At 54.5% G+C, this 14,053-nt stretch overlaps 6 protein-coding genes across 6 annotated transcripts; 4 read left to right on the top strand and 2 right to left on the bottom strand.

Moving 5' to 3' along the window:
* Positions 1 to 22: 22 nt before the first annotated feature.
* On the bottom strand, positions 23 to 1,656 carry QBC33DRAFT_70897 (uncharacterized protein). Its single transcript, XM_060433007.1, has 2 exons — positions 1,329 to 1,656; positions 23 to 1,256 (listed from the first exon to the last, which is right to left on the bottom strand). Exons 1-2 carry the CDS (start codon positions 1,532 to 1,534, stop codon positions 50 to 52), a joined length of 1,413 nt encoding a protein of 470 aa, XP_060283747.1. The 5' UTR covers positions 1,535 to 1,656; the 3' UTR covers positions 23 to 49.
* Positions 1,657 to 3,541: 1,885 nt separating this feature from the next.
* QBC33DRAFT_538583 (uncharacterized protein) lies at positions 3,542 to 5,031 on the top strand. Its single transcript, XM_060427905.1, has one exon. It carries the CDS (start codon positions 3,561 to 3,563, stop codon positions 4,827 to 4,829), a length of 1,269 nt encoding a protein of 422 aa, XP_060283746.1. The 5' UTR covers positions 3,542 to 3,560; the 3' UTR covers positions 4,830 to 5,031.
* Positions 5,032 to 5,406: 375 nt separating this feature from the next.
* QBC33DRAFT_538582 (cytochrome P450) lies at positions 5,407 to 7,720 on the top strand. The gene is made up of 7 exons (XM_060427904.1): positions 5,407 to 5,893; positions 5,964 to 6,052; positions 6,113 to 6,197; positions 6,267 to 6,774; positions 6,840 to 7,006; positions 7,069 to 7,196; positions 7,273 to 7,720. Exons 1-7 carry the CDS (start codon positions 5,626 to 5,628, stop codon positions 7,582 to 7,584), a joined length of 1,557 nt encoding a protein of 518 aa, XP_060283745.1. The 5' UTR covers positions 5,407 to 5,625; the 3' UTR covers positions 7,585 to 7,720.
* Positions 7,721 to 8,678: 958 nt separating this feature from the next.
* Positions 8,679 to 10,506, top strand: QBC33DRAFT_586965 (Metallophosphoesterase domain protein; the record flags this gene model as incomplete). Its single annotated transcript, XM_060431501.1, has 3 exons — positions 8,679 to 9,125; positions 9,165 to 9,585; positions 9,755 to 10,506. 3 exons carry the CDS (start codon positions 8,679 to 8,681, stop codon positions 10,504 to 10,506), a joined length of 1,620 nt encoding a protein of 539 aa, XP_060283744.1.
* Positions 10,507 to 11,605: 1,099 nt separating this feature from the next.
* Positions 11,606 to 12,705, top strand: QBC33DRAFT_559014 (uncharacterized protein; the record flags this gene model as incomplete). Its single annotated transcript, XM_060429932.1, has 2 exons — positions 11,606 to 12,233; positions 12,293 to 12,705. The coding sequence occupies 2 exons, from the start codon at positions 11,606 to 11,608 to the stop codon at positions 12,703 to 12,705; spliced, it is 1,041 nt and encodes a 346-aa protein (XP_060283743.1).
* A 73-nt stretch (positions 12,706 to 12,778) lies between these two features.
* QBC33DRAFT_559013 (3-demethylubiquinone-9 3-methyltransferase-domain-containing protein) lies at positions 12,779 to 13,279 on the bottom strand (the record flags this gene model as incomplete). The annotated part of the gene is made up of 1 exon (XM_060429931.1): positions 12,779 to 13,279. The coding sequence occupies one exon, from the start codon at positions 13,277 to 13,279 to the stop codon at positions 12,779 to 12,781; it is 501 nt and encodes a 166-aa protein (XP_060283742.1).
* Between the last annotated feature and the right edge of the window lie 774 nt (positions 13,280 to 14,053).

Below are 14,053 nucleotides of genomic sequence, written 5' to 3'. Positions count from 1 at the left end.
CAGGTGCCATTCGTCTTTGCAAATCATGCCATCGTATTCCCGTGCTTCTCTATGACCCTGGCTTTCCAAGGCTATCCCACGTCCAATCATTCGGATATGACTGTCCCTCCACGGGAACCTGCAATGCCAGGTGGAGGAGTTCACCCGTCACGGTCTCTTGGACCACGTCAACGATGCCATTTCCCAGGCTGACGGCAGCGATGGCGAGGTCGTGCGTCGGGTAGTCGGGCAGGCCGGAACTCCCTCGCAGCTCCGGATAGCACCACAGGTACTTCCAATAAGCCCAGCCAGTTCCATTGAACAAGTTGTAGTGTATGCAATCGTCCGTGCCGCGAGAGAAGAGGTTGACCGGCGCGTCCGGACCACCTGCAACGACAACCTGGGCGTTTGCGAATTCGTAGCCTTCATGGCTCGCATAGAGCATGTGCCAATCCTCATCCCATTCGCCGTTTGGAAGATATGGCTTGTGCAAAGTACCGATGCTCTCTACCGCCACAACCACGTCCATCCGCAGAACTGGTTCGCCTTCATCGTTGATGCCTTCGAAGGATGCCGCGATCGGGAAACCTCCTCCGCCGTATCTGTCGTCCGGATATCCAAGATTTTCCCAACCTGTCGACCACCCCTCCGGAGTCCAGAACTTGTGGTCGACGCTTTTATCTGTCGAGGAAAAGACGTCGATGCGGTCCTCGCTCGAGGAGGTAACGGTGACTTTGCCAGCAACAGAGGGGCTGACGAGTTCCCACTCACCCCACTCTGTCCCGTCGAAGTGAATTTGCACAAGTTGTTTCCGGCCATCGACGGCAAACACGTCGATGAGCCCTTCAGCTCGCGAGATGGCGGCAGGTCGAGTCGTGAAGCCGAGCCGAGTCACATCGCCCGCCCGGCCAAGCTCAACCCACAACCCGTCCTCGGAACCCCAGGAGCCGTCTTGGTACCACAAGCACACCACGTAGCCCTGCTGATCGACGGCAATGGCTGCGCGTTCATCCTCGGCGGTGGCAACGACGACGGGAGCAATCTTGAATGGCCGCCCTGCGTCTGCTGTTTGCCATTCGGCCTCCGGCTCTTTCCACGACAGCTGGCCCATTTCTCCTACCTGCCAGAGCACGAGCGACCCTGGGCCACTGGAGGTGCCATACCCAACCCCGAAATTTGGCTTTACTGAAGTCGGGGTTGGAGGGCGATGGGACGCGGTGGAGGTGGGTGTCAGGGAAGTGGGCGCCGTGGAAGTGAGCACAGAAGGAGGGAATGCGCTGTGGTAGATTGACCCTGTGGTTAGTATCATGGGTTTCCGGATTGTCCTTTTCATTTGGTTTCCAACTTACCCTGGTTCCCTGTCCTCTTCTGCGCCAACAATGGAATCAGGTGCTTTGCGATGCGAATTTCGAATTCCGAAAACGGTGCCGAGGACCACCACCAAAATGAGAATGACAGCCAGAATTGATCCTATTATCAACACTCGGCGGCCCTTCTTTTCCCGCCAGAAACCCCTCTGCCGCTCTGCTGGCTCAGCTGGAGAAGTTACAGCCATGATGACTGACCGGCCAATTGGGCGAAAGCGAGATCCTGTTGCGCGGAAAGAGCGCCTGGAAATTCTACCGAGGGGCACCTTTTGAAGATTCAGAGGAGTGCTAGGGCAGCTGGGCAGCTCGTATCTGATTCAGGATCCAGGAACAATCATGGGTAGCGGCATACATCAGCCAATGGCCTTTGACTTCAACGGTGACTCTTGCCTGGTTGGGATCATTAGGGAGGCTTGGCACTTGGCGCCCGCCCCGCCACGGCCACTGGCGCCCGGGTATTTCCGCCGGACCGGACCAAAATTGCATCATATAGAAGTATGTGCTGCAAGCCTGAAGACCTATCTGGAGACTGATTCTGGCGATCAGCACAACAGAGACCCCGAGGACGGCGACGATGGCGATATCGAAGCCCTAGATAAGAGCGGGCCAAAGTACAGACGAGAAGACGAGGAGGCGCCAAAGGAGGTTGCAGAGGATGGGGAGAAGAATACAAAAAGGAGCAAGGTGACGATCTTGCAGGAATCCAAAAAGATTGGGAACACCCCCGGCACCCCCAATGTATCCGACAAACTCCCGTTCAGGACCACACAGAGGCTAGATGGTCTCGCGACGAGTTACTTGCCGCTGCTCAGTCGGCAATCAGCGAGTCGGCCCGCGTCGGAATTCCTCGGGAGGACCTGCGCGACCTCCAGGACTACAATGACTTCCAATTGAGTCTCGTTACCTTGGAGGTGAAAATAAAATGAGGCTTGTGACGGCCAGAAGGGAAGTGGCGGCGATGATGGCGAGAGAGGAATCTCGAACAGGCTGCACTCTATCCAACGGTCCTGCGATGCCACCTCCTGGGCCTACCGCCATGGACGAGCATGGAGACTCGGACCAAATCGCCCCCCTGGAGGAAAGGATTCGAAGGCTCTAATGTCTGCGGGGATGCTCTCGGATATTGCAAGTGTCTCTCTTCCTGTACCTGTATTCTTAGAGCTGGCCAACGAGGAAATGACGCGGCCGGCAGATCAGGTCTCATATGGATGCAAGACCACAATGACGGCCCGGCAGCTGGCCAGTGATTCTTGGATCAAAGCGAAGGCGTCACTTCCATTTCCGGCAGGAGGGGCCAAGACCACGATGTGGCCATCTCTGACCGTGACTTCCCCCACAAAAGAGCCTCCAAGGTAGGTACCTAGGTCCCGTCTGCAATCGGTAGGTACCTTAGCTTCCAACTGTCCCCATGCAACTCTAGTCTAGCCATCTTCTTCAACCCACTGCTCTCGCAATCACTTGCAGTATTTCGACTTTTGGCCCCTTCTTCATATCTTTTTTGGCAGTAAGTTTCCCAATACCAATATCACCGCTAGGATGCAGCACCCCAACCGACCGGCCACGCCGGGCCCCTCGCGCGTCGCAAAAGCAGAAGCTCAAGCCGGTGGCTCCATTAGCCAGGACAAGAATGGCTCGAGTTGCCAACTCGCTGCCGGCAGTGCAGGAGTACAAGACCAACAGCCCGAGGGTGGAAGACACGACGCTGGAGAGGGACACGACGCCCCAGAAGCCAACAACCCAGCCCCGAAATCTCCAAAACGTTCACAACTTATCCCCGCTCGCCTCTCTGGTCTCACCCTCACCCACAACTTCCGAAATTCTCCTCCCGGCCGGAGGCCTAGGGCCGCCCCGCGTACCTCGAGCGCCCTCCACCCTCTCAGATCTTCGATTTTGAACCCAACTCTCAGCATCGATACTTTTGGACCAAGAGCTACACACCAGGGAGGACAGGGAAACATTGAGCCTCCACAAAAGAGTCGTCGCTCACCATCCCTGGCGGACGATGTTCCTCAGCCGGCCCCCAAGCGGCACAAGTCTGGTACAGGTGGAGACACTGTCGTGGACGATGTCGGTGTCGATGTCGGTGTCGATGTCGATGTCGATGTCGATGATGACGAAGCCGTCGAATCCTGGCCCCGCTGCATCCAACAGGCCGACATCGAGCTCGTGATGGATCCTCGAGGGCGGTTGAACGAGAGAATCGTCAATGCGGTCATGGCGATGCTGGCTGCTCAGAGGAGTGAATGGCGGACGATCGACTGCACACTCCTCCTGCCGACCCTGGGCGAGGCCTTACCGGCTGCCCAGGTGCAGCAGTTTCACGACCCCGGCATTGTCATCTTCCTTCCTATCAAAGCACCACCTGGGCACTGGGTCCTGGGCATTCTCGTGGCCAGGTCAAGGACGGCGATTCTCGTTGACTCGGAGCCCTTGGACCCGCAACCCCTGGACCAGCACAGGGCCATGGCGGCGGACCGCAGGGCCGTGGCGGCGAAGGTCATGGGGGGGTTCGTGTCGCGGTACCTGCCGGAGGGGTGGAACAAGCCGGAGGTATGGGCATATTACACCAAGCTGGGGCCAAAGCTGGAGCACGCCCACGACAGCGGCGTGTACATGATCGCGTCGGCCTTTCACCTGGGCCACAGGGACAAGATGCCAGCAACACTCCATCTCCGAGAGTGGCGCATGCTGATCGCTGCGCTGATGCCGCGCATCACCAGTCCGACTTTAGATCTGGATCCCAATGCCTGTTGCGAGGGTGGCGCTGGAGCAGCCGTAGCCCCGCCCCTGAAGCCGCCGCCGCTGCCGTTTGACCAGGATGATTATCTCAACATCAACTTCCAGTTCATGATTCCCTCAGAAGGGACCCCGGCACCAGCGGGCCTTTGCAACATGGATATCTATTCGGAGGAGCTGAAGCGGCGCATTGACCTGCACGCAGGGTTTGTGAGGGACATGGTAGTGCCCGGATGGGAGCATCTACGGCGGGCCATGAGCGAGACGGACGACCGCCTTAACGCCGTGCGTGAGGTTGAGGCGGCCATACCCGAGCTCGAGGGGGACCTCGGCGTCGATATAGAGCTGCTCGCCATTGGGAAGAGGCTCCGCCACTTGGAACAGCAAACAGCCCCGGGGCAGGGGCAGCAGGCAGGGCCGTCGAACCTCGACAGCCTCTCCGCGAGACTGCGGTACCTGAAGAGCCGCCACTTTGCGGCAGCGGCCTGGGGGAGGCGCGTGGTCGGGTTGGGGATCCCTAGCGCGATAAAGAAGCTCCTCAAATTGGCGAACGAGCAGGACTCTCTCGAGAAGCAAATGGCTTTAGGGGCGGGGTGGCCACCCCTGACCTACGATGAGGAGGAGGCGGAGAGTCGTCGTCGTTCTAGAAGCTCCGAAAGCTCTAGTAGCGAGGTGCCGTCGTTGCAGTCCGTATCCAAATCGCACGGCACGCTGGCGAGTGGTTCCCATCTGTATATTGGGAATTAGGTTTAGACAGGGACCGGCATACATATGCTTGTACTGTACGTTACATACGGAGCAGCGGGTATGGGCACAGATTCGGACTGGTAATTATGCTGTTCTGCTCAATACTTGGGTAGATAGGTTAGGTAGGTAGATGTGCAGAGCTAGAAGACTCGGTGTTAGTCCTTGCCGCAACATTCTATTAATTGGCTGCTCGGCCATGGTGTTTCTTGTATTCTGCCGAGATCTCCCAAGTGCTTGCTCTATATAGGGCGCCCGTTTGACTCCTGTTTCCGGACAACCATGCCTCGCCCAGGGGTTGCACATGTGGGCAGGTGATCAGCAGCGTTGTTGCCGACACCCTAATACGGGAGGGTAAGCATGAGGGGAAAGAATGTAAAGAATGTAACGGCGATATGTATGATTGCGACCAATTCCTTGGCGAATGGGCGCCCAGTTTTTGGAATTCTGTCCCTCAGATTGGCCCATTGCCTGGAGGGAATATCACCCGGCAATTTAACCAGATAGTGGTCAGGGCTACTCTATACTGTGTAATGTGTGGAATATACATTCAAGATCCGCCGATCTTGCTGTCGGATCAGTTACCCCATCCTACTGTAATGTCACCCAACGTGGACCTCACAGTGCTGCGAGTCATATTGGCCAGTCATGCACCGTCATCTTCCCATTTTCCAACCCGGTGAACTCGTGCACGTGGCAGCCGATCACTGACGATCTCGGTGCGGAGGTGTTTCAGTATTCTTATATTCACGTCCTCCCACATCGCCGGGTGCCCGTCTTCAACATCTCTGCTCTGCTGATGTTTCAACAGCCCAAGATGGACCGCCACGTTGGAGCTTTCGCCGACCAGGTGCCAGCGGTACTTGTCGGCATCGCGGTTCTCTCAATCACGCTCGTTGGTGCTCGTTATCTTGGGTACCGATCGCTCAACAGGTTCCCCCTGATCGGTAGTCAATATGGCAGCTATCCTAAGAGGCTGATGGCATATGTGTATCATGCCGAGACCCTGTACCGAGAGGGATACGCCAAATTCAGGAGTGCGGCCTACCGCATGACAACGGCGGATGGTGCGTCAACCACTTTACAATCAGGTGCAAAGCATGACTGGAGCGTAGTTCCGTTGATATGGTGATATAGGAGAGCGGATCATCCTCCCGAATACATATCTCGACGAGCTTCGAACTCGACCCGACGACGAGGTCAACAACACAAAAGCTATCTTCATGGTTCGTCCTTTCGAAATCCGAGGATGGCATGGTGGTGATTTTTACTCACCGCGTTGGCAGACCATAGAGGGCAAGTATACTGGCTTGACAGCAGAGGGCGATTTTCTTAACCACATGGTGCGCGCCGACCTCACGCGGAATCTCCGTAAGTGTACCCACGTACCTCCACGCACAGCGGCCTGGGACGTTATTAAACTCCGCAATATGAAAACAGCCCGAGTCAACCCCCGCCTCTCCGAAGAGGTTGACAGGTCCGTCAAGACTGAACTGCCGCTGTGCGACGACTGGACTCCGGTCGCGATCAACCAGCGTCTCCTCCGCATCGTCGCCATTGTATCGGGCCACATCTTCCTGGGCCCGGAGCTGTACCGCCGGGAGGAATACCTGCATGCCAGCATCGACTTCACCGTCGACGTCTTCGCCGCCGTCCGGGCGCTGAAGAGGTGGCCTAAGATCCTCCGGCCGATCGCGGCCCGGTTCTTCACGCCGCAGCTGGACCGCGTCAAGGATCACAGGGTTAAGGCGAAGGAGTTTCTGGTGCCCATAATCCAGCAGCGCAAGGCCATGATGAAGCAGGGGGCGGAGATGCCGGACGACATGTTGCAGTGGATGCTTGACAAGTCGGATAGCCACAACGTGAAGGACGATGCGGAGATGGCGTTTATGCAGTTGACACTCAGCATGGCGGCCATCCATACGACGTCCATGACTGCGACGCACATGTAAGAACCTCCGAAATTTCACTCATAACACCAGAGGTGTGGAGTAATTACTCACGATTGGAAAGCTTGTACGATATTGTCGCCCACCCAGAAGTCATCCCTGACTTGCGTGAGGAGATCAAGTCAGTTTTGGAGGAGACAGACGGGGTTATGACCACTCAGGCATTGTTCCGGATGAAACTCCTCGACAGTGTCATGAGGGAATCCCAACGAGTCAATCCTCTGAATATGGGTGAGTAATAATTAGTATCAATTACCTCCAAGGCAATAGCACGAAGCTGATTCAAACCCCAGCACGCTTCGCGAGATACATCGAGAAACCCATCACTCTCCACGACGGGACAAATATCCCAGCCGGCGTAGTAGTTGAGGCGCCCCACGTGGCCATCAGTCATGACCCGGAGCTTTATCCCAACCCCGAGGTACAGTCATGTCCCCTAAATACTTGTGATTCCCGCCGCACTCTCGGGTGATGCCCGGCTGCTGACAGACGACCAGACTTTCGATCCATACCGCTTCTATCGGCTCCGCAGCGGGGAGACGGCCGATCCGATAGGCTATAAGAGCACGGAGCAGTACCAGTTTGTCACCGTCACAAAGGAGAACATGGGCTTCGGCTACGGACGCCACGCGTGTCCGGGCCGGTTCTTCGCTGCCAATGAGATCAAGCTCATCCTAGCGCGCCTGCTGCTGGACTTTGACTTTAAGATGCCTGAGGGCGAGACCAAGCGTTTCGACAACATTGTCGTTGCCAGTAGTATTATTCCCGATGCCAGGAAGGAGATCATGCTGCGCAGGGTGACTCCTTGATGGGAAGCAGGCTGGTTTTCCTCCCGGCCCTTAGCTGAGTGCAGGCCAAGGATGGACATGATGGCATTGTTGCTGGGTACCATGGGTGAAAGCAGAGTTGGGAATCAACCTGATGGCACCTTGTTTTCTACCGCTCTAGGCTTGGCTGGTGCCGCCACGATAACTGCTACTTGCTAGTGGAATATAAATAAATACAGTACAAAATCTTGTAGTTTGTTGTCGTGGTTCTTCGACCTACAGGTATGTCTTGTCTCCTTTGTGTTTTCCTACAATGCAACACCAACCGTGACTAACAGCAGGTTATCTAAGACAAATCCAGACCCCAGCAAGAGGTCGACTTTTGATATGAATTACATATCTCCTTATGACGGCACGCTAACCAACTTGGTGCAAGTCTTGTACGGCGTACAAACCCTGAACGAATCAGATATAGCTCTATGTAGGCTATGTGACACCGGGATCCTCCCCAGTTCCTCGGCGACATTGCCACGTATCTCGCCGAGAACAGCCTTGCCAACCAGGTGGTCCTCGAGGTCAAGGATTTCGCCAAGCGCGACGCAAAGGGCTTCAAGCCTACGGCCGAGATAGAGATCCACTGGGGCGAGATCGAAGCCTTCACCGTTGTCCTGCCCGTCTCCGCCCGGTCGTCGATCCGGGGCGGCTGCTACCATTCAGTGGGCTGGACGCCCCGGTTCAACCAGTGCATGCAGAGGGAGGGATTCGTCGCAATGCCACGTATAAGGAGATGCTTGATGTGCAGAAAAATGATACGGCCTCGTGCAGCGGTCGAAGTGACATGGCAGACGCAAAGTGGGCGGCCTTTTGAGTGGCTGGGAGCTGCAGGTTTCTCCCGGGATTTTTGTTTCCCCAAGTACCAGTTTAATGAGGTAGGTAGGTAGCTTAGCTTCCTCAGCAGCGGCGTTTAGATTTCTCAACCCCTCACAACCTCCATCTCATTCCAACGTTCGCCCTTACCCCGTCTTTACAATTCCCGCTTTGGCGAAGAGTTTACCCTTTTATTACTTCACTGTTTCGCCGTTTCACTACCTCGTCTAGTCTCGTTTCGCGCCTCAACGCTCTCTGCCTCAATGCCGATGCCAGCATCCGTCTCCTCTTGTCTGCTGGAGTCCTGTCCCTCTCAGGAAAGGTGTCTCCAAACGGCGACATCGTCTACTTCCCATATTACGGCCGTTGTTCCTCATCCAGTCGCCACGGATCTGACCGTATGCATCTTCTCTCCGACAGTTTCTCCCTCCACCTGCGAACTGGACCCGCGAATATGGCACCGCATAGAGAAGGAGCTCTACTTATATACATCTCAGCAGAGTGCATGGCTGTATGTGGCGCTAGCGAATGAGGAAGAGCTTGCAGCTGAGGACCTGCTGGTTATGGATATCAGAGTCAGCGATCCGCCTCCCAACCCTAGCTCAGGTCATTCATGGGAGAGTCGACCCGGCGGAATCTGGTTACTAAGAGGCAAGTTCTCTGGCATGATTGACCAGGCTGTGACAGAGGTGGAAGTTCTCTTTGGTATGGATGCCGTTGATCCACGACCACAATGAGCTCTCATGCGATCATAGCTCCAACTTAACGGTCAGCCAAAGGTCCCGGTTGCAAGACTGAGCGTACTCCACGGCAGGGCCAAGCCGAGACCAGATGCTCGGGCGGCTTTAAGAGTCAGGGAGGATGGCAAATTCAAGATTGTCCAGATCTCTGACACGCACATGGTCACTGGTGTCGGGGTGTGCAAAGATGCTATTGATGCCCATGGGAACAATCTGCCAGAGAGCGAGGCTGACCCACTTACGGTTGGCTTCATTGGAAGGATCTTGGATGTCGAGAAACCAGACCTTGTGGTTCTCACTGGAGATCAGTTGCACCACGACATCCCCGACAGCCAATCTGCCCTCTTCAAGGTGGTTGCTCCTATCATCGAGCGTTCAATCCCATTCGCAGCCGTCTTTGGCAATCACGATAGTGAGGGTATCCACGCATTATCACGTGAGTAATTTCCTTCATAAGGTAGCCAGTACAAAGAGCTAGCTATCGGCAACACACTCGCACATTCGCAAACGGTGTAGAATGCTTTGCTCCTCAAGATAGTTATACATTCCCCAATACGCTAGGTCTTAGGAATGATAGCTGTTCATTCTTGCTAACTAGATTACAGGCACGGCACAGATGTCAATACTTCATAATCTGCCTTTTAGCCTCTGCAAGTCAGGCCTAGAGCATGTTGACGGCATAGGCAACTTCTACCTTCAGGTCCTAGCTCCTACGCCATCACAGCTCCCGTTATCAACTTTATATTTCCTGGATTCGCACGGTCAAATACCAAGCAAGATACACAATCCCAACTATGACCCTATCAAGCAAAGCCAAATTGACTGGTTCACAAACACTTTCCAAGCGCAACGAAGCGCGCGTGAGAAGGGCGATAACGACATCCGCTTTCATCTCTCTCTGGCTTTCCTACACATCCCTCTTCCCGAATTCGGTGATCGCCATCTTAGTATACGCAACAGCCACCGGAGGGAACCGTCTAAATGTCCTAGCTTCAATTCCCATTTCTACGACACTTTGGTCAAAGGAGGCACATCAGCATTAGGTTGCAGGCACAATCACGTGAATGACTTTTGCGCTCTACTGCCACAACAAACGCAGCAGGATGGCCACAAACCCCCTCAGCCTGGCCTTTGGCTATGCTATGGAGGTGGCAGCGGGTTCGGGGGATATTGTTCGTATGGCGGAATGCGATTTCACCGACGAACGCGGATTTGGGAACTCGATACGAGTACTGGGAGCTTGAAGACTTGGAAGCGGGTCGAATATGCCATGGACAGAGTTGATGAGCTGGTGCTTGTGGAAAGTGGATCGGTGATTGATCCTCTGAGAAAGAAGATGAAGACAGAAGCTATGTAGTCAACAAAGCAAGCCTTGCACCTCATCAAGCTACTCGCCAATCTCATCCTTCCCGATTAACTCTTCTATTTCTCCCTGTAGTGTGTTGGCGTCTTCCTTCCGGCCCTAAACTCGAAGCCAACCTTCCAGAACATTCATGAATTTAGGGACCTAGGAAGGTTGTGTTCCCCACCGATCCACAATCATCTATATCGCGTCTCGCATAGTCTGCTCTGCTGCCATAGTCTTCCCTTGGTTAAACTAACTGCGAGAAACGATTTTCGAGATTCTATCCTCTCGACAATTCTCCAAGCATATATCTCATTTCCTTGAAGCAGCGAAAGGACTTCCAGCGCCATCTCCTCCGCTTCGTCATGGCGTCCCTGTTTGTTCAAATTATGCGCCAGCTTGAGCACCCGCGGGTCGGGAGGCTAGCAATGCCTCTGAACTGAGCAAGGAGAGCCCGAAGAAGCCGTTCTTCTTCAAGATAATTCGTAACCACGCGCTTTATGTAATCGAGACGAACAGACACAGCGAGTCGACTGAACGTTCCGAGTTCGCTATCAAAAATATCAGTAGTGCATTGTTTTGCAACCCCCCCCCCCCCCCCCCACCCCTTTTGGCTAGAGTTAAAGCAATTCCTAGTGTGCAGCAGCAACGCCCTTTACCTAAAAGGGTAAACAGGGTAAGCAAAAGTAAGCAGCGCCTGATCAAGCCTAAGCAAAAGTGACGACGCACAATGTAGGCCAGACTAGGGTGCGGTTGTCTAGATTCGTCTTATATAAGAGAAAGAATAATGGTAACTAGCTTTGGCAGGCCTGCTAAAATGTATCTAGACCTAGCAAGGCTTTGCCAGCCTGTAAGATGTAGCTGAATCCCCTGGCTGCAAACGTACCTAAATTCATGACCTAACATGTATTCAGGGTGTGTTGGAGTTCTTCTTCGTCGTGTCCAATGCTGCCGGCGGGGTAACCAATCCCCCCCAAACATGGCGCGACGAGGGTGGCTTATCACGCAATTTCAAAAGGGGTTACTGTCAATTGGAGAATGAAATACCCAAAGCTCCGAAAATCTGCCCCTATCAATATTTCCTGTCCAGTATCTAGTTGTTGCTGCGAATATGTCCATATACGAGGTTGACCGGGACGCCGACGCCTTGATCATCCTGTCAAGGTCCAGTGGTGATGACAGCCAGGACGAACCGCCAAAGCTTTCCGTGAGCCCAGCCAAGGCGTGGCGGTTAGCGAACGGCACTTCCAACCATGGATCGCCCGATTTACGAATCAAAGTCTCGTCAAAGCACATGAGCCTGGCGTCTCGAGTCTTTAGAAGCCAGTACGGTTGGGGCGGGCACGACAACTCCGACGCCATCCAGCCCGACGGTCGCGTCCACGTCAAGCTGGACGGCTTCGACTCCACCGCCGTCAAGATTGTGTTGGATGTCATCCACGGCAGAGGCCTCCGGGTGCCCAAATCGCTGGACTTGGAGACGCTGGCGAAGGTCGCCTCGTTTGTCGACGCGTTTCAATGCTACGAGGCCGTTGAAGCGTATGCCGACAGATGGATTAGCCAGCTTGAAAAGTCAAAGCCCATCTCAGTTAAATCGGATAGGGAACTGGCTCTTTGGGTCTTTGTTGCCCACGTCTTCCGACAGCCCGAATTATTCAGGGCTGCTACGCGCACGGCAATCTCTCAGAGCACGGGTCCGATCGATCTGTTTGGCCTTCCGATACAGAACAATGTCATCAGTAAGAAGCTGCTTGGCACAGCAGAGTTGGAACCTTGTTACTTACTATTCTTGACACAGAGGGCATAGACAAACAGCGGCAGGAACTGATAGGCAAGGTCCTTTCAAGTCTCCAGAGCTTGGTCGATGACTTGCGCGACGGTCGAGCTTCCTGCCCCGTGGGGTGCGACGCGTTTCTCCTCGGCACACTGATCCAGGCCCTGCACCAGTGGAAGCTGTCGAAGCCGTATCCCGGCATCAGCTTCGGCGCAATAACCCAGGCAGTCCGCGATCACCAGACTCGGGTGTGGTACATCGGGGCACCGACGCCGCCCAAGTTGGGTGAGGGGAAGGAGAGGACGGGGGCGGAGACGGTGACATCCGGGGCTGCAACAGCACGCTTTGGAGCACATTATTGCGGGATCCGGAGTCTTGTTAATCCCAAGCTATATGCTCTGGAGGTGTCTATTCGTGGTCTTGACTTGAAAAGCTGAGCGTTATGGGATTGTCAGGAAATTTCAAGCAAATTATTTTCATTTCAGGATTGTGGTCATATCGTTGTTGATCTTAAGTCTCCCCGTCGTACGCCTTTTTCAGGGCCGCAATATCCAGCTTCTTCATCCGCATCATCTCCGAAGTTGCCCTAGCCGCCCCCTCCTTGTCCGGACCGCCCAGAAATTCCTTGAGCTGCTTCGGAATCACCTGCCACGACACGCCAAACTTGTCCACCAGCCATCCGCACCGCTGCTTGCTCTCGTCGCCCCCCTCGCCAAGCCTCTCCCAGTATGAGTCGATCTCGGCCTGGTCCGTACACTCGACCTGGAACGAGATGGCCTCGTTGAACTTGAAGTACGGCCCGCCATTGAGCCCAATAAATGGGCGGCCGTCTAGCTTGAAGGCCACGACCTTTGCCGTCCCCGTATCTCCGCCAGGGGCTTCCTTGCCGGCATCGGTGTCGCGCTGGATCTGCGTGATCTCCGAGTTCTTGAAGATGGCGATGTAGTGGTTTGCCGCCTCCTCGGCGCGGCCGTCGAACCAGAGGCAAGTCGTGATCTTGTTGAGAGACATGGTGACAGTTAGCGGAGTACCGGAATAGAGGGTTGATTTTCTTGAATGCTCGAGATGTGAAACAAGACTGAGTTGAGTCCGGACAATTGGGTTTCCTCTTCTTCATGAGAAATTCTAGTCGAAGGACATTATGGTAAAGCTATATATGCTGGCAATTTCGTAAGCAGGCAGAATATTGGACCGATTCTTTGACATCTTGGCTTTGGTTGTGGCGCTCTTGGTGGGATGAATGGTTCATGATTGGCCATCGAAGTGGCATGGCGTTCGTTCACTGACTCACTCGTATGTCAAAACTCGGGAAAAGGAGGGGAAGTATTTAGGCACCCACTGTAGTTTCACGTTCTGAGGCTGGGTTTCGCCCTTCCCATCAAGTTAACACTACCTAGCCAGCTGTGCACCATTTGTCAGATTAGTATCAATCCCAGCGTTTGATTAGATCCAGGCACTTTGCTGCATTGACTTGGTGGTGGAGCTTGAGCTTTGCCTATCCCGGACATGGACCAATGTCTCAAAGGTGGGTTACGTATCTGCACCCCTGCCGAACGGCTCTACCCGAGCGTTTGGTTAGCTAGGCAGGTAACAAGCATGTATGTTTTACCTCACCACTCACGGCGGCCCTCTTGGGACAACTGATTTTCCGAGTCCTGAGACAACGTTGTTGATGTCTCGCAGCAGCCCACAACACTTGGTAGTTCGGAGCAACTGTGCCTCGGTGCTAGTTTCCAATATTTTTCTACCTTGAAAGTTGTATGTTCATGCCCGTGGCTGGCTTAT

This window comes from Phialemonium atrogriseum (genome assembly GCF_030411735.1).
Source record: "Phialemonium atrogriseum strain 8032-3 unplaced genomic scaffold QBC33scaffold_12, whole genome shotgun sequence".
Classification (NCBI taxonomy): domain Eukaryota; kingdom Fungi; phylum Ascomycota; class Sordariomycetes; order Cephalothecales; family Cephalothecaceae; genus Phialemonium; species Phialemonium atrogriseum.
This window is presented reverse-complemented; position numbering and strand designations above follow the sequence as displayed.